General features: G+C 40.9%; 1 protein-coding gene across 3 annotated transcripts in view; it reads left to right on the top strand.

The window, feature by feature from the left end:
• The window catches only part of Aff1 (ALF transcription elongation factor 1), a 181764-nt gene extending 160061 nt beyond the window's left edge, over positions 1 to 21703 (top strand). For all 3 annotated transcript variants that reach the window (XM_047566158.1, XM_047566157.1, XM_047566159.1), the window contains 9 exons: positions 5609 to 5715; positions 6669 to 6951; positions 7604 to 7695; positions 7916 to 7976; positions 11188 to 11324; positions 11953 to 12024; positions 12426 to 12563; positions 15041 to 15264; positions 16291 to 21703. In XM_047566158.1, coding sequence (XP_047422114.1) covers positions 5609 to 5715; positions 6669 to 6951; positions 7604 to 7695; positions 7916 to 7976; positions 11188 to 11324; positions 11953 to 12024; positions 12426 to 12563; positions 15041 to 15264; positions 16291 to 16412 — 1236 coding nt within the window. In that variant the 3' untranslated portion in view covers positions 16413 to 21703. The remainder of the gene's footprint in view (positions 1 to 5608; positions 5716 to 6668; positions 6952 to 7603; positions 7696 to 7915; positions 7977 to 11187; positions 11325 to 11952; positions 12025 to 12425; positions 12564 to 15040; positions 15265 to 16290) is intronic.
• The last annotated feature ends 232 nt before the right edge of the window (positions 21704 to 21935 follow it).

The following is a 21935-nucleotide window of genomic DNA, read 5'->3' as shown; positions in this document are numbered from 1 at the left end:
GATTTGGAAGAAAAACTGGAGTTGAGAGTCACAGTATAATACACAATCAGGCCAGTGCCATTGGAAGCATTCTGAAAATGTACCAACAGGCACCGGGGTATGAGCCCTGCCGTGCGCTAGGCACGTGTGTAGCCAATACCTCTTTTCACCCAAATCATCTTATAGATGGATGGCATGTCTTCATGGTCATTTAGACCAGTAACTGAACAAGGGGGCACATTTCTAAATAACTGCTTTACTAACCAAGAAACTTTGACATTTGGTGGGGAGTGCAGAATTTCAGTAATATTTATGTGTGTTTTACACAGTGGGAAAAGTAAGTTGTATGTGGTAGGCAAAAGTGTATTTTTGTTGCTTGGGATGCTTTTGGTTTTTTACTTCCCTTCCATCCAAAATCTGTCTTTTCTTGGCTTGTCTCTGCAGATCAACATCCTCTGACTTTATTCTTAAAACCAAGGGGTTTAAAAGCCCATTCCTTATAGTGTACTGAAGTGACTTCGATCCATCTCTTTATGCCTGTCAGTTGTTCTAAGAGCATCATACCCGCAGGCTGGTGCAAACCAAGGCTGTTTCTAGACATTCCAGTGCCTTTGTGTGTGTCCTCACCAAGGACGAAGAGTGATTAATTTGCCGCAGTGAACACAACCTGTCTTTTCATTAAGTCCCTTGGTGTGAGCTTGGATTAGGTGGCCCTGTGTCTTTCTAGAGGGAATTGATAGACTTTCCAAAGTATTGTCTGCTTCTCCTCTTTTTGCATGCTTCATGTACTACCAAGCTCATTTGCTTTTCTTTGGGAGATTATAGTAGAGTCTTCGACTTGGTGAAAGAACCTTAGCAATCTTGTTCAGACTGCCCACTTTTGTGTGTGTGTGTGTGTGTGTGTGTGTGTGTGTGTGTGTGAGTGTGGTACTGGGATTTAACCCAGGGTGCTCTACCACTAAGCTATATCCCCAGCCCTTTTTAGTTTTTATTTTGAGATTGGGTCTTGCTAAATTGTTGGGGCAGGCATCTGACTTGCAATCCTCTTGTCTCAGCCTCCCAAGTCAGTAGGTTATAGGTGTGTGCCACTGTGCTCTGTCAGCTGCCACCTTTTCATAGATGAGATCTAGAAAGGTGCTAACTTCACTTGACTGCTGAGTAAAAGTAGCTCTGGAGTTCAGATAATTCCCTGACCTCTTTGGTGACAGGCTCCCTGGGCACAATTAGGTACCTAATTGACAGGGGGGTTTCCACAACCTATGGCAGTTTGGTGCCACCTCCCAATCCAGTGAGTTTTCCTGTTTCTCACACAAATTTCTATATACACATGTCGCTGGGGAGCTTCTTGAGAGGTGCGAGATCAGTATGTTGACTCCACCCCTTAGGATGTATAGGACAGTTTCACTATCATCCCTGGCTCAGTCTAGTCCATTGCTCCCACCACTGCCACCTTGAGGCCCACCCACATCTGCCATCATTTCAGCTTCCCTTTCAGACTCTTCCATCTTCCCTCTTCACAGGCAGGCTGTATCTTTCCAACCAGAAACTCTGAGGCCCAAAATAAGTGCTTGTCCTGGAAAAAGCCACCTTCATTTACCCCTGCTACCTGCAAGTGCCTACACGACAAGCCAGGTGCTGGGGCAGGCACCCCGGTGCCCTGGAGGCATTCTCCTCCAGAAACCAACTTGGCCAAGCACAGCCCCGTCTCTTCCTTTTATGGTCTTAGTTCTTGCCCTTTAGCTCTGCTCTGTAGGTGGAGCAGCACTTGGCAGATCACCCAAGACTGCCTGACCCAACAGGTTAGGAAAAGCAAACAAGTGAGTTAGGACCAGAGTGGCAGCCAACAGTCTCCTCTGTGGTAGGTGCCGGTACCCTTGAGATACTTATGCTTATGGAACAAGAAATTCTGAATTCCAGACCATTAGATTCCCTGAAATGGAGGCAATCTGGGGATAAATCACAGGGCAAAGGCACTTCATTTTTCTTCCTAAAGAGAATATGTTACTCTCATCTGATTTTTCATGAGGCTGCTTGACCCAGAAGAACCTAAAGAACAACATGCCTCCTATTTTTCAGCGGTACTTGGAACTTTGAAATTCAAGTCTCAGTTTCCTGATACTCAGTATTGCCTGACCCCGACTTTAATGATCCTTCCCCCGGTCTATTCACTTGAAATTGCTGTGTAGCCCTGTTTCCAGGGACCTCAGCCATGTCCCTGAGCTGCTAGGCTTAGTTTCCCTGCCAGTTGAGAATGCTGAGTGCCTGCTCTGGGGAAGCCTCTGACTGTTTCAGACAGAGAAGGACAAAGTTCCAAGTGCATAGTGTACAAGGATACCCTAACCTCAAACCCACAGGTGCGACACCAGCTCAAGAGTTAGGCAGAATCAACAGATTTACTTTATTTAGTTTAATGGCTGCTTCTGCAAGCTTCTGGAGTATTATCTACATCTGAGTTGTTAAATATCAATTTAAAGCATATTATTTCCATAAGTTGCTAAATGCTAGCATTGTTAAGTGCTAGTATTGGAGTTAGTGTCTGGTGATTTCTTGTTTGTTGGCTCTTCTTTTGAGTCTACGATTGGCATAAGCAGAGTTTGTGGGAATTAACTCATTGTGAGTCTTATTTTCATGTGTGGTTTATAAGGTCTGCCACTTTTGTTTATAATAATAATTAACACATCCTAAGCAACAGAAAAGTATACAAACAAAAATGAACTCTTGTTTCACCTCTGGACTAGTGTTTTCTTGAAGAGAAAGCTTTATGGATGGTTTGTGTTAGTTTTGTCTTGGAGACTTCTGTTATGTCATTAACTACCTGGAAATGACTTTCTTGTGTGTATGTGTGTGTTTCACTAGCTCATCATGTGCAAGTTAATATTCACCTAGATATTTTTGCAAATTCTGACTTTCCCCAGTGATAAATTTCCCATTTTATTGTAGTGCTTGCTATGCCTGGTGTGCCACATCTAAGCTAAAACTTAAGATAATTCCCTGACCTCTTTGGTGACAGGCTCCCTGGGCACAATTAGGTACCTAATTGACAGGGGGATTTCCACAACCTATGGCAGTGTTCTGGTTTAACCCTATTAATGGTTCATTTTCTCTCTACTATGATGTACTCTCTGAAGTGCTACCACTGTGAATTGTTGAACAGAGTTTGTCACAGTTTCCCTGCAGGCTTCTCCTGGCCTCTGCCAGCGCCTTTCACTTCTGAACTTTGCTACTGGCTGGTGCTCACAGGACAAGCCCCCATGTACAATGTCCTGTGGCATTTCAGTCATGGGTTTAGGCCTTGATCATGTACCTCATATATTATCTGTCTCCTTATTAGGTCCTTCAAGATACAGTTCCCCCATTTTCCCATAATGAATGGTTACATTTCTGCTGATTTATTTGTACATTATGCCCCCCCCCCCCGCCTCCCCGCCATGTGTCTATAATTCCTTGTGTTGGCTAATTAGAAATTCAGAGCCAATATGTGGCAAACTGTAGCAAACTATGTAGAACAACACTGCCCAATAGAAATATAATGTGAGCCACATATTAATATTAAATTTCTTTTTTTTTTAATAAAAAAAGGGAAAAGAAAACTAATGGTGATAATTTTACTTAATACAAGCTATTAATACAACATTCTATCTACCTGAAAATCATTACGTTCCCTCTTGGCACTACTTCTTCAGAGTCATTTCTCATTTCACGACAGCCACGTTCAAGTACAGGTGCTCTGTATGGACCTGCTGCCCAGGCTGCTGGCGGGAGCTGGCAGGGCAGTGAGAGCTGATGGCCTTCAGAGGGTACGCACCTTCCCTTGGCTTTAATTCCTCTCTTCCACCCATATTTTTCCTTTTAATGTTCTAAGTTCTGCACACAAGACTAAAAACAAGTATCTTGGTGAGGCATGAATGAATCTATTTTGAAACAAGATGGTACATAAGTGAATAAAAGGGTTTTTCCAAAGGACTCTATGCAGGGCTGGTTCAAAGTACACACCTCAGGCACATGCATTTGCAGAAGGGAGGGATTTTGATTTTTTTTTTTTTTCCCTATTTCTTGTTCTTTTGAGTAGTTCCAGGCTGTTTGTTAATGTCTGGGTAGACCTTGAGCCTAAACATCTAAATTTATTAGTTTTTCTTGGAGAAGTTCAGGGAAGGCGGAAGACACAGTGGTGAAAAATCAGTACCTTCCACAGTCAGTTAATTTGTTGTTATTCTTTATGACTTAAGAGGATTTGGGATTGGTTGGGGATTGTCCTAGATTGACTGGTGTCCCAGATTTCTAACTCTGTGAACTCACAGTCGGGAAGTCTTGTTCTCACTGTGCAGCAGAGTTGATTGAAGGACTCCTACTCATCACGTCACTGCCACTTGCTGGAGAGAGCATGTGCTCCTTCCTGAGCCAGTCCGGTGGCAAGGAGGCCACCGTGAAGTCCTTATGTTAGACTTCTTGTATGGCAGGTGTTCGTGGCCACAAGTAGCACAGGAGAACATGGAAAAGGCTCAGCTGTTTGTTCTTCTAATGATTAAATATATTTAGCACTTTAGTTGTATAAATGGGTGCTTTTGAATTACTTAAATCCTGTAGTTAGGTTCCTTTCCCTTCCATAGTCCCACTAAAATCATATTTGTAGTCCTTTATTTTTTATCACAATGTTTGGAAAAATACAAATGCATCTACATATGTCAGATGAGAGAGAGAGAAAAAAAAAGACAATATTGGAGGTAGTGAGATAGAGAGGGAAAAGACAGAATCCCCCAGTAACTATTTTTATTTTGTGGCATATCTTTGTAATTCTTTCTGTGATACTTGTAGAGGATTTTGTAGCCAGTTTTTTTTTCCTTCAGCAGTACCCTATTTTTCATTAGAGGTAGGTTTTAAGTATTCCACTCTGAATTTTATACAAATACAATTAGTTGGTAGATGTAAGTAGATAATTGTTTTGAAAGAAGTGAGGGAAACTTCATAAAATCATCCCTGTGTTACTTGATGTGAATATGGCATGTTTTATTGATTTTTTTTTAATCTTTTTTTTTTTTTTTTGGTGCTGTGGCCTTGTGCATACTAATTATTGAGTTTTTAATATTTAGAAAATCATCAGTGATGTGTTGAAGTGTGTTCTTGTTGTCCACTATTACTTTAGACATCACCCCCACCCCTTTCGTTTTGGTACCAGGGCTTGAAATCAGGGGTACTTAACCAGTGAACCACATCCCTAGCCCTTTTTTAATATTTTAGTTAGAGACAGGGTCTCGCTGAGTTGTTTAGTCCTTGCTAAGTTGCTGAGGCTGACTTTGAGCTCACAATCCTCCTGCCTCAGCCTCCCAAGCCACTGGGTTATAGGAGATGTGTGCTACTGTGCCCAGCAGACAATACCCTTTTCCCTGGTATATAGTCTCTTTTGTGCAAAGTCTTTCTCAATACAAACCTCATCAAATTTAGATAGCACCTCCCCTGTGCCCCCACCCATCACATACGACATTTTAAGTACTAATGAGATCACTTTGAGTACATAGATGTCTCCAAAAGTTGAATTATTCTCTTTGTCTCTTCTGTATTTTCTTTTCTATTTTGTCTGTACATTTATCATTTGTGACGTTTTTTGCCTTGCTTGTTATATTTCAATTAATAGGGTGAAACAGAAAGAGACTATGATAACAAGAAAATCAGACTGGAGAAAGAAGTCAAATCACAGTCCTCTTCAACCTCATCCTCCCACAAAGAATCTTCTAAAACAAAGTGAGTATGGAAATTGGATTGGGAACAACCTAGAAAGGTGACCAGCTCTTCTTGAGTCTTCGAAAGGCAAAGAGAGTTTTCTGCAGTAGAACCAGTAGATTAATGAACTTGTTCTGGCTATTTTGAGGTTGTCGTTTTGTGTTCTCATCCAGAAAGACTTTCGGGAATTGACAATTTGGCACAAATTTATATTTAGCAGGAGCATTTTCAGTAAGGAAAGTTTCCTAAATATATGGAATTGTTTTTTCTAATGAGAAGTAAGAAAGGTATTATTACTTCCCCTACTTTGCTGAATGGGCAGTGGTGGCAGAGAGAGAGAACAATTTGCTCAGAGTCACGGAAGTCCTGCCAGTTGCTGTAGCTGGGTTCAGACACCACAGGGAGGCTGGGTTCAGTGTGCTTTCGTTTAGAGATGAGTAAGGATCTGAAGGCTGACCAGCCTCTCACTGGGGAGAAAGATAACAGATGAGAATGGTAGTGCCAAAAAGGAGAATAAAAAGTAATTGTTATTTACTGATTTATTCAAGAAATTGCCTCACAAAGTGACTTGGCAAAAACAGTATAAAGTGTCATGATTGGGAGCCCACAGGGAGGTGGGAGAGGGAGAGGAAGGTTAAGTGTGGAGGCAGCTGCTGGGCTTGCCTGTTCACGAGGGCAGGGCACAGGCTGGGGAGCCACTGAAAGGTAGCAACATTTGGGGGGGAGTTAGGACCATTGTCACACTCTGCAAGCTGAATGAAAAGCTGTACAGCTTCATTTGTTACTAATGAACGGGGATAGATTTCTTAAGGCATCAAAAGTCCCTAAAATTTGGCTCTTCTACAACACGATTTCATACTCTGGAACACTGCAGTTTTTCATGCCAACAGCCATTTTATCTTTTTTTAAAATGAAACTAAGCTGTGTGATTTGTGTTCTGCCTCAGTTGAGTTTTGTGTGATGTTTCACTCCAGGACACCCAGGCCCTCCTCAGAGCCCGCAAAAAAAGAAATGCTTCCCCCTCCACCTGTGTCGTCCTCATCCTCGTCCTCATCCTCATCCTCGTCCTCATCCTCATCCTCATCCTCCCAGAAGCCAGCCAAGCCTGCACACAAGAGGTCAAGGCGGGAAGCAGACATGTGTGGCCAGGACCCTCCCAAAAGTGCCAGTAGCACCAAGAGCAACCATAAAGATCCTTCCGTTTCAAAGCACAGAAAAGTACAGGGGAAAGGCTCTGGAAGCTCCACTGAACACAGAGTAAGTAGGGAAGGCAGTAATTACACAAAATGGGATGTGTCGGTGTGCCTGTAAGTTTCTAATGATGGCACCTCAGCGCTGTGCCTCTGTTTTAATATGGCAGCGATGGTTCTCTTTAAAGTCGTACTCTGGGGAGGGGGATAAAAGGTAGTGAATATTATACAAATGTTAGGGTCAATTTGTTCTTAGTAATTCAAAGGTAGAAAAATCAATAGGTTTTTGTACTAATTCTCTGTCAGATATTTTGCAGTAAGAAAAGGTTACCCTAGTTCTTTCTTTAAATATTTGATCACAAATATTTCAATTATTGTTTATAATGGGAAAAAAATTAACAACTTTCTCAGACATTATTTCTTCCTATAATCCGGTCTCTCTGTGTTTGTATTGACTAAGAGATGTTCTATTTGGTTCTACGAATTGCCTGTTCTCTGGGACTTTCTTAACATCTTTTTGAGTTTACAACCAGACCTAAAAGCTTTAGTTGCATCAGCAGCTGGGAAAGTACATGACCCAGCTAACTTGTGCAGTGATTGATTTAAAATTTCTTTTTCAAACTATTTTGGGCTACTTAAGAGAGATGTCACTTTAGGACATTGATCTTAGGGTTACAGTATAATTCATGTGATTTTTTTTTTTTTTTTTTTTTTTAAAGGGAACTTCTGGAGATACTGCAAATCCTTTTCCAGTGCCTTCTTTGCCAAATGGTAACTCTAAACCAGGGAAGCCTCAAGTGAAGCTTGACAAGTAAGAATTTGGATGCTTTCTTATTTTTCCTTTCCTGGTTTCCCTCTCCCCTGCATCTTCCCCTTCTCTTTACCTCTTTTCCTTCTTTATTTGCCCCATCCTCTCCTACCTTTCCCCTGCTCTTCTCTGTCATCTTCTCGGTCTTCTTACATTACCTTAACCTCATCTAGTAATTTTAGGTTCCTAAGACCCATCTCTGCCTTTTCTTCTTCTTTTTCAGACAGCAAGCTGATTTTCACATGAAGGAGGCCAAAAAGTTGAAGTGCAAAGCAGAGTCAATGGTCAGTCTTGGCTTTTATTCCCTTGGTTGAATGTTTTGTGATTAAAAAAAAAAAAAAATGAAGCCAGGCATGGTGGTACCATTCCTTTAATCCTGGTTATTTAGGAGGCTAAGGCCAGAGGGTTGCGAGATCTAGGCCAGCTTGTCTCGAAAAATGTCAGGAGCTGGGGATGTGTGTTCAGTGGTAGAGCACCCATGTTCAGTCCTCAGAACCAGGGCTGGGGATGAGGGGGATACCATAGTTTTCATAGTCTCTCTTCTACCATATTCCACATCATTAAATATGTGCATGGGGGGTCATGAAGAGGGAGAAATCTGTTGACCTACTATTGGCCATAATATATTTAGAATAAGCAGGATTTTAATGAACAAAGGATAGGGAGTTTCAGTGGACTTATTTTCTTCTTTGACTCTGTTGATTCAGTCTGATTATGGGCAAATTTATAGAGTTCTAGTCATAAGTATTCTGTCTAAATGAGTGAAAGTTGATCTACTTGGCAGTGATCAAATATGAGTGCTTCTTTTTGTCCCACTGTTTCAATTCTTTGGATGTGAAAAATGAGTCCTGCTTTTGAAAGTCAGTCATTTTGTGCTCACCCTGAGACAGTTTACAAGGTGAGGAAGCCTGTTTGCATTACACAATTACCTAAAAGCCCCTCAAGACTGACCTGAAGGAATAGTTGACCAAGGCCAGTAAAATTTAAGAAGAAGGTGATGATTGCACTATTGGTAAACATGCTTAAAGATATGAACTCTCTTTACTTATTGACCTGTGGATTTTCTGGAAGATGGTGCTTTGTTGTTAATGATATACATAAGTAAAAATACGCTTTTTCATCTTTACTGCAATATAATGAGATCATGTTTGTCCTTTGTCACATTTAAACTTCTAAGACCCTGTGGCTTTTACTGAGTGTGTCCCCAAAAGCTAAACCCAAAACTGCATGTGGCAGGGTCCACAGGGACCTGAATGTGGCTACTCTGCAGGAGCCATTCCGACCTTGGCCTGGTGCTTTCACCCGAGCCTGCAGATGTACACCTGTTCTCCAACTCTCTAGGGAGGGACACACTGAGACTCTTCAGCAGGTCCCCGTGTAGCAGGCAAAGTGTCCTTTGATTCCTTCCCATGCTGGGTGCCATGAGGGAGCTCTGAAAAAGATGCTCTGGCCCTATCCTACAGACACCCTGTGCCAGGATGACCTGAGTCAGATCATGGCTGCACCACACAGTGGTGTTCTTTCAGCTGCTTCCTTACTGGAACTGTATGACTCTTGTGAGTTTTGTAAAAGAGTAAATATTTAGCACTATTATCCAGTTATCTAAAACCTATCTTGACTTTGGACATATTCCTCATTAGATTCCCTCATTATTCAAATAATGCTCCAGGAAACTTTGTTGTTTTTTTTTTTTTTTTTTGTATGTGTGTGTGCGCTGGGGATCGAACCCAGGGCCTTGTGCTTACAAGGCAAGCACTCTATCAGCTGAGCTATCTCCCCAGCCCCGGAACTTTGTTTTTAACCTATACATAGGCATGTCTTCTCTCTACGTAAGGCAGCTGGCCACAGGACCCCAGTGTGCCAGGACAGTCCTGGTTTATGTCCACTGCATCCCATTGTAGTAATTATACCCCATTTTGCTCTCAAAATCTGCCAGTTTGGACTGTAACCTGTCTGGCCACCCTTTTCATGATATTCTATCTTGATGGCATACCATCTCAAAGAAGTACACTTGGCATCCAGAGAGTTAAGAAGTGCACAGCTAAGTGCAGGGGAGTGCATTTCATCTTCACGTTTGCTCATCTTCCTGAGTAGGGAAATCAGAGCTCCACTGCTCTAACACTGCTTTGGGAGGGTGATCACAGGGATCATGCTTATTAGCCTTGCAAAATACTTAGGGAAGTGGATATTCACTAATCGCCTGTTAGATGGTAGTTTCTTTTGCTTCTGCCCTACAGCCAATATTAATTTTGGAAATTCCCTGACATAGATGGTTTTACATAAGATCATTTTGAGAATTAGATTCCCATCAGTGAAGCAAATGAATTGTGTGTCCTCTGCTGCTAATTGAGGCATACTAATTTGACTTCTGTTCTTCTTTGTCACTTCTGAGCCTTGGCTCTCTAGGAAAAATATTTTGAAAGTAAGTTATTTTTAAAAGTTAAAAATTTCAGGGGACTAAGAGTGTTCTGAAGTATATGTATGCCCCCATACATCTGTGGATCTGTCACACCAAGTCAGGATTCACACGCATGTGCATATAGCAACTCCATTCGTTCCATTGCTGGTTAGACACAGAACAGTATGTGCACTCACTGAGGGGAAGAGCTGTTTCTGCTCCTGCCTGTGGTGTGTAGCAGCAGCCTGTAAGTTAAGTAGCAGTCCTAAGCTACCTCCTTGCTGATAGGTCACTGCTCTCCTGTGTTGCTATTTTTATTGTCTTTGAACATATCAAATTGAGAGCATTGGAAAAAACTACTGACTTGTAATTGTTAATCAGCTCCTCTCAATGTGTGGTGTGTATGCCACAGGTAGAGAAAAAGTGAGCTGCTTATCACAGTGAAGGTCATTGGTTGAACTGGCTATGTGCCACTTAAGGAGAAGAGCCTTAAGTGACAAAATGTATATTTACTTTTAAGGCGGCCAAGTTTCTGATTTCATTTATATTTCTATATTCCCTTAAAGGAACTTTGAAATTTTGTCCCTGGTATCTCAGGACTAAATGTCCCTGATGCCTTGTACTGAATCTAGGTGCCAAAGAAGATTAATCTGTTGGGCTTGAAAATGAATGAAGATTATTAGGGATTATATTTAAGATGCTCCTAATCTATGATAAAAGTTTTCTACTTAAGATAAACCTCAACACCTACAAAGAAACTTGTGTCTGCGTTACTGTAGATGTGTAGAATAACCTATTTCTCAAGAAAGTTATGTAATAAGTAATTTTGTGCTAAAAACAAGGAGTCTTGGTTTGTGTGCTTCCAGAGGTAGTGAGAGAGTTGTCTTAATACAGATTTGTTTCCTTATTTCTAATGAATTTTTGCAAAAAAATTTTTTTTGTGGGTGAGAGCTGACAGGATTTGGTTAACTTTTAGTTGGTTTATTTCCACTTTTCTCTAATAATTAAACCAAGACAGTGGAGGAAAGTTTAAAAATACAGGGAAGGAACTAAGTAAAGCCTGCCTTAGGCCTAACAGTGGCTATGTTCTCCTACAGACGGACAAGGTTGGAAAGGCCTTCAAGTACTTGGAAGCCATCCTGTCCTTTATCGAGTGTGGGATTGCCATGGAGTCTGAGAGTCCGGCCTCAAAGTCTGCTTATTCAGTGTACTCAGAAACTGTAGATCTCATTAAGTAAGTGCCAAGTCACTTTGCTGTTCGCTCAAGTACTTCTCTTTCCTCACTTTATTGCTTTAATCTTTGAACCTTAGTGTGAAGACTGCTGCAGTAAAGGGGAGCCTTCAGGTGAGCTGGGGCTCAGCTCAGTGTTAGGGCACTTGTCTGGTGTGCACGGCCCTGGGCTGCATTCAGCACTGCAGAAAGATAAAACAATAAGAAGGTGGTGGTCCAAGAACTAAATTAAAATTGTGTTCTAACTGAAGTGCTAGCACAGAATAACTGAGTCAGCCATATCATTTTGCCAAGTACTGAGAAATGCTACACCTTTCAGGGACAGGGTGGTTTTTCCAGTTTAGCTTTCTTATCAGATGCCCTCTGGGCTCAGGTGTGTATTTACCTGCATTCAACAGGGGGCTCAGTGAGGGCACAGCTGCACTTGGTTTCAAGAGGCAGACAAACCATAGGTCCTGGTTTGCTGAATGGCCGGCATTGTTGCTCACTTTTTCTGTGTAGCACTCATGATTTCACATCTTCAGGAAAAATCAATTCAAAGAACAGTACAATACAATACCAAGATGAATTTGTGCCTGGGATTTTCATATTATCTTTGTTTAACCTGGTATATTTTTATGTCTCTCTGTAGATCCACAATGTCATTAAAATCCTTCTCAGATGCCACAGCACCAATACAAGAAAAAATATTTGCTGTTTTATGGTAATTTTTTTCTTTAATAGCACTAAATGTCTTTTTGTTTCTTTTGATGTTAAAACATTTTGAAATGGGATTCCTTAACCTAATAGTAAAAGGCTAGTGAATACTTGGTTGAGGTTAATCCCACTGATGATTTCTGGGAAATGGCTCCTAATGCTGTTTTATTGAGGTTTTGGTGAATTCTTCGGTCTTACGGTTTAAACTGTATCCTTGCACATCTGTGCCTTTCTGCCAATATTGACTTTGGGCATTAGTCTGAAGGTACAGATTCTTGAGGTATACAGAAGGGAGCACACCCAGCGTGCTCATGAGACTTTAGGTTAATTGGCTGTTTTCCTGTGGTAGAGCTAGTCCTGTCCACGAGGTGATACATATGTCACTTTAACTTCTGTTCTTGTTCACAGTATGCGTTGCCAGTCCCTTTTGAACATGGCAATGTTTCGCTGTAAAAAAGACATAGCAATAAAGTATTCTCGTACTCTTAACGAACACTTCAAGAGTTCTTCCAAAGTGACCCAGGCCCCTTCTCCGTGCATTGCAAGGTAATTATAAGTCTAATTTCAATAATAACAAAATTAAGTCATTCTTTATTTACCTTTTACTTTTGCACCTCTCTCTCTCTCTCTCTGTCACACACACACACACACAACACACACACTTACACTTTGGCTTTTCAAAATTGAATGCTTCATGTATGTGCTGATTTGCTTCTTTTGTGAACTATTTATAAACCAAGGTTGAGGCAGATTGGATAACAGAAAAGGCACAGTAGTCCCCTTTTATCCATGGTTGATACATTTCAAGACCCCCAGTGGATGCCTGAAATGGCCGATAGTACTATATATATATATATATATATATATATATATATATATACATACACATACAGACTATGCTTTTTCCTATACATATCTTTAAAAGTTTAATCTGTATATTAGGCACAAGTAAGAGATTAGCAGTAAGGTCTAGGGTTGTTGCTCAGTGGTAGAGCATTTGCCTAGTGTGTGCTAGGTCCTGGGTGAGATTAACAGTATTAACTAATAATAGAACAATTATAATAATACACTGTAAATGGAAGCTGTGTGAATGTGATCTCTCTTTGGAATCGAGGCAAGACTATGGTTGACTGTAGTTAACTTTTGTGGAAAACAAAACAGTGGATAAGAGGGGGTTAGAATAACTGCAAAGAACATAGAGTCTAAATTTTAGAGCTTTGAGAATCTTGGATATGCCTAGGAACACAAAACCACCAGGGGCAGAACCAGAGCCAGTGTCCTTTCTCTTCCTCTGTGATGTATCTTCTTGGCATATCAATAAACAAGAACTTTCCAGAACCATCTACCTTCTACCATCTTTAGAACCCACACCAGTGATACTAATGAAACAATTATAGCTAGCAAAATTGGTTCTCCCACTTTGTGAACCGGCAGTTGTTTACCTGCTGTAAAACATTGGAAAAATAGAATCCGTGTTCACTTGTTTGTAAGATGAAGATGGGCTAGTCTGCCCTGTAGTCCATGTCTAGTTTTTTTTTTTTTTTTTTTTTTTTTTTTTTTTAATTTTAATTTGGTCAGATTCCTTGGGAAGTTCCCAGTTCTGATAGGTTTTGCTATTTTAAGAGTATCACTTACAAGACTGCCCGATTTCCAGAAATTCAAAAGAGACTCCCATATGGCCTCTCTTAAAAAAAGAAAGCCCTGGTTGAGAAGCAACTTCTTATTTATGAAAATTTCATGGCTCCCACTCTGAGATATTTTCTAATAGGTTGTTAGTCACATTATTTTAGGTAACTCCCAGCCAGAGCACCTCCTTCATCTTAACCCCTGTAGCCACTGTGGAAACAGCAGTAAACAAAGAGTTGCTGCCTTGGGAAGCCCGATCTCTAGGCCTTGGAAATGTGTGTTCTGCCGGGCATGCTTAGGCTTATACAGCCCACAGGGCAAATGTCACAGTGTGAAACTGCTGCTGCTGACTCAACTTTCCATTTTATGTCCATTTTCTTTTTATGTCTGAGTGACCTCCCTGGTCTTTTCTCATTTGCTCCACATTGAGGCACATGTTAACTTGCATGGCCAGATATTTAACCAAGGGCAGAATACAGATAAGATTGAGTTTCCCAGTGTGTGACACTTCCCTGCCCGGTCTTTTTGCAGTCTACGCACTCATTCATTGATTCTGTGGGATTCTATTCATAGCATGTACTTGTTAGGTGCTGTGGTGCACACCTGTAATCCCAGCGGCTCAGGAGGCTGAGGCAGGAGGATTGCGGGTTCAAAGCTAGCCTCGGCAACTTAGCAAGTCCCTAATTAGACCCTGTCTCAAAATAAAAAGGGCTGGGGATGTGGCCCTTGGGTTCAATCTCTGGTACCAACCCCAAATTAAAAGCCATTTACCATGTTAGGTGCTAATAATGGAAAGATTAATAACACATGATCTCTACTTTCATGGTGCTGTGACCTGGGAAAAGGCAGATAAATGTAAGACGAGATAAATTCAAGTGGTGGCAGGAAGGAAGCCATGTTATATCCCCAGTGACTAGAAGAGTTGTCAGATGCAGAGTAGGTGCTCAGTTTAGTGTTCACTGAGTGGATGAAAGAATTGTGTGTGTGTGTGTATGTATATACGTGGGGTCTTACTAGCATAAGTTGGAACTGGGCATGGGGAGAGGAAGGAACTCCTCCATGGAAGAGGAAATAGACTCTGCAGGGCACGGGAGCGCGTATTGGGACTACAGATCGGTGCAGCCAGCTTTCTCCTCTTCAACTGCACAGGATTTACTTTAGCCATGATGATTTTTTGGTGGATACATGCTGAAACTTTGTGACATTGATTGCAGCCCTAGATGGGGCTGGGGAGATAGCTCAGTTGGTAAAGTGCTTGCTTTGCAAGCACAGGGCCCTGGGTTCAATCCCCAGTACCCCCCAAAAAAAAAAAAAAAAAAAAAAAAGTGACTGCAGTCCTAGAGATAGGAAATCTGCAATCTGGGAGGCTTTAACCATGTCTCTCTCTAACCTTGCAGAAGCACAGGCACACCATCCCCTCTGTCCCCAATGCCTTCTCCTGCCAGCTCTGCAGGGTCCCAGTCAAGTGCTGGCAGTATGGGGAGCAGTGGAATGACTGCCACCATCAGCACCCCAGTCACCATCCAGAACATGACCTCTTCCTATGTCACCATCACGTCCCACGTCCTTACCGCCTTTGATCTTTGGGAACAGGCTGAAATCCTTACAAGGAAGAATAAAGGTAAACGTCTCTGGTAGTGATTAGTGGGGCACAGAGGCCGGGAGGGCATGTTGCTGGTTTGTATTTTATGTTCAATTTTTGAAGGAAAGGACACGGGCAGCTGTTTCTCCATTCCTCCTCGTTACCTACTTGCATTCTCCCCAGAAGTCTGTGACTTAGAGCTGGATTTCTGGAGCTAGTTGTTAGGAAAATCAAATTAGCAGTGGCTTTAGCACCTTGCCCCTTCACGAGCTCTGGTGTCATTTCAGTCTGAACCAAAATGCTAGCAAAAGGGCAAAGCAAATAAAGAAGGAAAGTCACTGGCTGCTCCCAGGCCCAGATCATTTGAGATGGGAAGCAGCACAATCCCAATGCGTTTGTTTTCAGTATATGTTAAGAAAAATGATCAGCTACACCATGAGCAATACAGCACAGTAAACGGCCTTGAGACTTGTTTGGGGAAGAAGGCCCTTAGAGAAATCCAGGGTTCTGGATCAGCAGAACCTGCAGGTAGGAGAACTGGTTGGTATCAGTGCCAGCTACCATTAAATCAATGCTAACGTAAGTGAGCGCCAGAACACTTACGTGAGCAGTGTGAGATGGCCAGGGTGTTTGTCCACATTTATCTCCCCGGCTGTAGAGAAGAAGGCAGCGAGCTGGCAGTAACCTCTGCCTTTCTCCACAGCCTCTTAGAACTTTATCTGTCTTAGGAAAATAATAATGCTTTTATCATGGTTGGGTTTTTGTTTTTGTATCCATGCATCCATGGATTAAATGTATAAAATGGGTATTTCAAAAGTGCCAGTCACTCTACTAGGCAGGCATTAGGGATCCCCCAACTCTAAAGCAAACCTGGTTTGTGGCCTTCAGTTTAGAGGAGAGGTGTGGAGACTTGGCAGGCAATTTTTTTTTTTTTTTTTTCTGAGATGAAATGTGGAATACTGTGGGGACATCGATTCAGAACCTTGACTTTTTTGTGTTTTCATTTTAATTTGTGTGTGTGCCTTTGTATTTACTAGTTTGGGGCTTTTTGTTTTGCTTTTTCAGAATTCTTTGCTCAGCTCAGCACAAAAGTATGCACATTGGCCCTCAACAGCAGTCTGGTGGACCTGGTGCACTATACAAGACAGGGTTTTCAGCGGCTAAAACAAGTAACCAAAACACCTTAATGGAAGCCCAGGTTGACTCAGTGACTTGGGGACTTTTTCTTTTTTGCACATTGGAAGCCTCAAAAACAGTCTTGACATTTGTCTCATCAGGATACCAAACTCAAGAAGAGAAGCAGCGTGAGATGGCGAGGATGTTTGTCCACATAAACTCTCAAGAGCTGTGTTATCATTGGTTGGACACTATGGTTATGCAGAAGCAGAGATGGAAGTCAGCCCCAGAGATGATCTTGCCTTTCCTAACTAAAGGATAGAAGTGCAATGGAGCCTAATGGGCATATGAATGGTCTGGAAACATTTCTGTGGTCTTTTGTTTTTGTTTTTTAATCAGTAGGATGGATGTAAGCTGCAAGTGAAATGAGAAGGAATTTTAACTCTGAAAGCAAATTCACATCATCTCAGTAGCCATACTAAGTCCATTCACAGAAGAAAATTTTTTTTAAACAATGATTTTTGGTGAAGGGTTTTGTGGATAATTTTTTTTTTTTTTTAATTTTAAGTTTTGGGGAAACTTGTTTAACAAATTGTAATGGCCGTCTATAAAACATAAGTTGTGAAGGACTCCACTGTACCCCACGTTTCTGCCAGTGAAGAGTGACTTTGATAATACCAAGTATTGTCATAATTTATAAAACTGAAGGCAACCCCCTCCCATTGCCTAGCGTACTGCACATTCTCCCCAGCTTGGATTCCTGACTGTGCTGAAATGAGACCCACAATCCACGGCAAGCAGTGGAGGAAGAGCAACTGCATACGCGAGCCACCTCCAGGTCGGCTCCCAGAGGACTTGGCGCTGCCATCTCCACCCTTGAAAGGGTCTAGCTAACAAGGTGGTCACCATTGATTGTATTCTGTATTTCCTAACTTGGGGAAGAAGGGAACAACATTTATACCTGACCAGATGGCTAAAACGCTTTTTGATTTTTGTTTAAGTAGAGATGGAATTTGAGGTGCTGATTGGTAGTCTATAGCTATGTGGTGACTCATGTCTAACCAATCCAGCTTTGTCAGTGAAGAAAAATGATATCTACTTAGAGGCTATATTTTTCTGCTACAAATTATTTTATATTTATAGCAAAACTAAACTTTGTGAGCCCTTGATTGCCCAGGGAAAATTGACTCCCTGAGAGGATGTGGAGATGTGGGGATGAATTAGATTTTGTAAAAATTTGTCACCACATGCCTTCACTCCAGAGTGTTCTCAGACAACTAGATTTGAATAGGTTGAAGAGGAATTGTGGCCTTCCCCTGAATTAATGTCATACTATATACATTAAGCCAGGTTCGGTTTGAATGGCCTAAAATGAAAGAACACAATCAAAATTCCCACATGCCCGCAAGCACAGATTGCATTTTCACTGAAACATTGAAGGTTGTTATTGGAAATACTCAATTTTGAGTGCAGCCAGTTCTTTTTGTCCCTTTTAAAAAGTAGAATTTGCACATGCTAAATTGGAGTGAGTGTCTTCTGTGTAACTATTTGATTTCCTGTCATCCCGTTCTGCACCTCTGCACGTTGTTCCCTACCAAGCATGTGTCACATTTTTATATTTATTAGTGAAGGGAGAACCGTCTCTATAGGGAAGGCACCCAAGGTCCCTCTGATGAATACTAGGACTTTCTGGTTTCCTAAACATATAAAGGGGTGTGTAGAAGCTGGAGCCATGTCTGACTTTTCAGTGTAAATTGCGTGAAGCTGCTCCTTGGTCTCTCCTCTAGCCTGTTCTTTATTGCTAACTAGGTTAAAGCCAGAGAATGACAGTGGAGTTAATATCTGAGCATTAAAGCTTGATGTATGACGTGTGATCCTGATGAAGCAATTTCCTTTACTGATGTTCTGAAGCAAAGCTATTGTCTTTTTAAACTACTAGTTTAGAGGGCCTGTTGTTAAATGGACAATAATTGCCTGGCAGGTTGTATGGCCCGGCATTGCGTGTGCTCCTTGTATGGAGGGGACGAGGCGCTAGTCTCAGTGAGATTGCTTACCATCCTTCTGTCTTACTCCTTTGGCCAGTCCCTCCCTTTCCACTGTGTCAGGCCGCCTGTCAGGTGAAGGGTTCTGTTCTTTATGACAGGTTCTGATCTATGCGGGTTGTACCAGAGCACGTGTGAGTTCTGTCGGCAAGCCACCGTGCTCCCTTGACTGAAGACATTCCCAAGTGGATTTCTCAGCCAATTCTAACAGATTGCTTTTTCAGTGGCCTTATTCTTTTGTGGGTTTTTTTCCCCCCTGAAATCTGTATTGAAATTTTATTTGTCCCTTGAAAAAAAATTAACGAATCTGGATAGACCAATTTGTACTACTTTGGTTATTGGATATTTCTGATTCTTACTGCAATAGTCATTGTACCTAAAAGAGAATTCCTAATGACTACCTTTTTAATAGAGTATGTAAAGGGTAGTATCTGATGAGTCCTTAATGTTCATAAGCCCTTTTTGCTGTTACAGTTGTATATAGAAATCTGAAGGATTTTTAAACCGTTTGCACTTTTTCACTGCATGCTTACAATTCCCAAAGGCCAAATTTGTACTGAGGTAGATATTTCAAGAGGATTAGATTATAAAATTAAGCCTTTGTATATGTGAAGTTCTCATGACAACAGTGATAGTGCACACTTCAGAGTGAGAAAAATAGAAAAAATAATCTTATTGAAAATAGAGTAAATCTTGCCTTTGCCACTACAGGTGTGTGTGTGTGTGTGTGTGTGTGTGAGAGAGAGAGACAGAGAGAGAATGAACATGAATGAATGGAAGAGTACTGTTTTACTTTAATGAAGTGTTGAATGTTTCTGCCCTTCTGAAGATAGTTAAAATGTGAATCAATGAAAAGTCCTGCTAAACAATGAAAAAACACTTTTCTAAATCTACCAGGTTACACTTGGGGTTCAGATTATGAATATACAGATGACAGTATGAGAGGGTTCAGCAAGTAGTTATCAGGAACAAATTATAAGAGGATAATTTGATATCATGATTTTATCACACCATTGAATGAGAAAAGCAACCAATTTTTAAACAAAAGTCTTTATTTTATAGATCTCTTTTAGCCAAATTGTGTGGCTACTTCCCCTAGACAAATTGAACATTTACCTCCTTTATTCTGTACCCTTGGTTCTAGATCTCAGGATGTTTAGAAGCTAACCAACTCTCACTTACTAGCTAAAAACTTGCCTTACCTGGTACTTTACATATTAAGGTTGGTGGGATTGGGACCTTACTCTTCTTTTGTGTTGTTATTTTGCAGTGCTGGGGATTGAACCCAGGGCCTTGTGCTTACGAGGCAAGTACTCTACCAACTGAGCTATATTCCCAACCCAGGAGCTTACTCATGATCCCACTTTTAAAAGCAAAAAGAAAACCACTGTGTTCTCCACAACTGCTATCTCTGATATGCAAAAGGATATATATAATCTCTACACAAATAGAAAACCAGAGCTGATTCAGTTTTATGTATAGGTTGTGCCCTTCTTGTTCAAACCTTATTTTGAATTAATGCTGTTTTGCCAGTGTCAAGGTACGTTATATGGGTCTTATATCATCTGCTTTATGAAGTTTAAAGTGCATTTGTGCATATTAAGATAAATGAGGTTAGTTTTCTTTACTTTTAAATTTTTCCATGCCTTCTACCAAATTCTTGTTTTTTTCTTAATGATTTATTTTTCCCAACACTACAAAATACCTTTGAAAAACTTTTACCACTTCATTTGAGACACTCTTTTCCACTGAGTAGCAGTGTTTAAATTTTCCAAGAGTATTTAGGGCTTCTTTTAGAAACACAGAAGTATAGATATTCTTACTGAAAAGTGAGTTACACATTGCAGCTGTGAAGAGATTCCAGGATTGATCATGGTGGTACTTCCTCCCCGCTACCTTCTCTAGTGGATTGCCTCTTCTACTTTTGTTCCACTGGGAAATAATGGATGTAAGGTATTTTTTTCTGTGCCTTTATTATTTGTTTTTGTGGGGAGAGGTATAATGGCAGAATAGCATGGTGCTGGGGGGTCTTCCTTCACACATTGCAAGTGGTATTTCTGCCGTGTAGTTCTCCAGTCTGCAACCCAGTTATGTTGGTTTCTTGGTGGCTGAGAATGCACATCTCTTTGTGAATTGTGAGCACTGGTTATGTTCTTTAGCTCTTATCTATGAGGTATTGACAAGCACCACCTACTACTTTTCTTTAGGTGGCTGTATGTTTCTCATCACTTTGGGGGAAATCACACTCCATCCTGTCACTCTGCGCTACACATCATCAGGTACTGTGATGGGTAGAGATGTGCCTGTACTTCTCTACCTAAGAGGGTGTCTCTGAGGGCAGGAAGGAAACCCTGCAGTTCCTCGTAAGCCTATATGGAAGTATATGGGCCTGGGAGGACAAGGGAATAAGACCACTGACAGCAAGGCTGGCCAAGCTGCATTGTCCCACCAGGTGGTGGCCAACTAAAGATGATAACTTGCTTTGCTTAAAAGTAGATGTTTAAGAAATACTCCTCACAGGCAGTATTAAGTTTTCTTTTTGTTCAGGCCATGACATGTATTGTTAAGCTTACTGCACATCCTCCCTTCAGACATCAAGTATACACTGTTCTTGTTGGTGTGTGTGTGTGTGTGTGTGTGTGTGTGTGTGTGTGTGTGTCCCAAATCTTGTTTAAAAATTTTTTCTTTTTCTGAATGTGATCATGTTTGGATGCTATCTGAGCAGGGTTGCCTTTTTTTATTTATTACCATTATATATTATATTATATTATATATTTTTGCTTTCTTATAACTTTAGAAAAGTCAAATCTTGGTATTAAATTGTTTAAAAGAATAAATTTTCCAGTTGATAAATGAAAATCACTGGGCTATCTTTGAAGTAATGAATTTTTCTTTCATTTCTGTGGAATAATGTGCCAGCTATTGTCAACACAATGATTTTGTATGTAGGATAGGAAAGCAGTGATGCTCTCAATGGGAAGATGTGCAACACAAATAAGGGGAACTCCATGTATTTTATCTACTTCAGCAATGGAACTGCAACTTGGGGCTTTTGTGAATAAAATTTAGCTGCCTTGTATAGTCCTTTGAAAGAGACGTATGTGATCTCTGAGAGAATTATAGTTTGTTTTTTTTTAGAAGAAAAATTTGCAAAAGATCTTTCCAAAGATAATGTGCCACAGATCTTTTGTTTGCTGTTCTCCGTAATGAGGATTAAGTGCTGTTTAAAAAAAGTGTAATTGATTTGTTCTTCAAATTCTTTCCTTTTCGCAAGAGGATCGAACTGTTGAAAAAATTAATAAAAATATAGAGAAATCAGAGTTGAATCCTTGCTTTTACTGCTTTGCCTGAATAATGTAAGTCTTAAAATGGCTATATGAAATTGCATCTGTGGCCAGTTTCACAGGAATTGTGCTCTCATTCACAGTACTTACTGCTTTTTGTGGGGAGATATATGTGGTCAGAAGGTAGTTTATTCTTCTGTTGAGTTCATTCTCAAAAGTATAAACACATACAAATTAACCTAATACTACCACTGGGGCTTATTCTAAC

Source organism: Sciurus carolinensis, chromosome 10 (assembly GCF_902686445.1).
Source record: "Sciurus carolinensis chromosome 10, mSciCar1.2, whole genome shotgun sequence".
Taxonomy (NCBI): Eukaryota; Metazoa; Chordata; class Mammalia; order Rodentia; family Sciuridae; genus Sciurus; species Sciurus carolinensis.
This window is presented reverse-complemented; position numbering and strand designations above follow the sequence as displayed.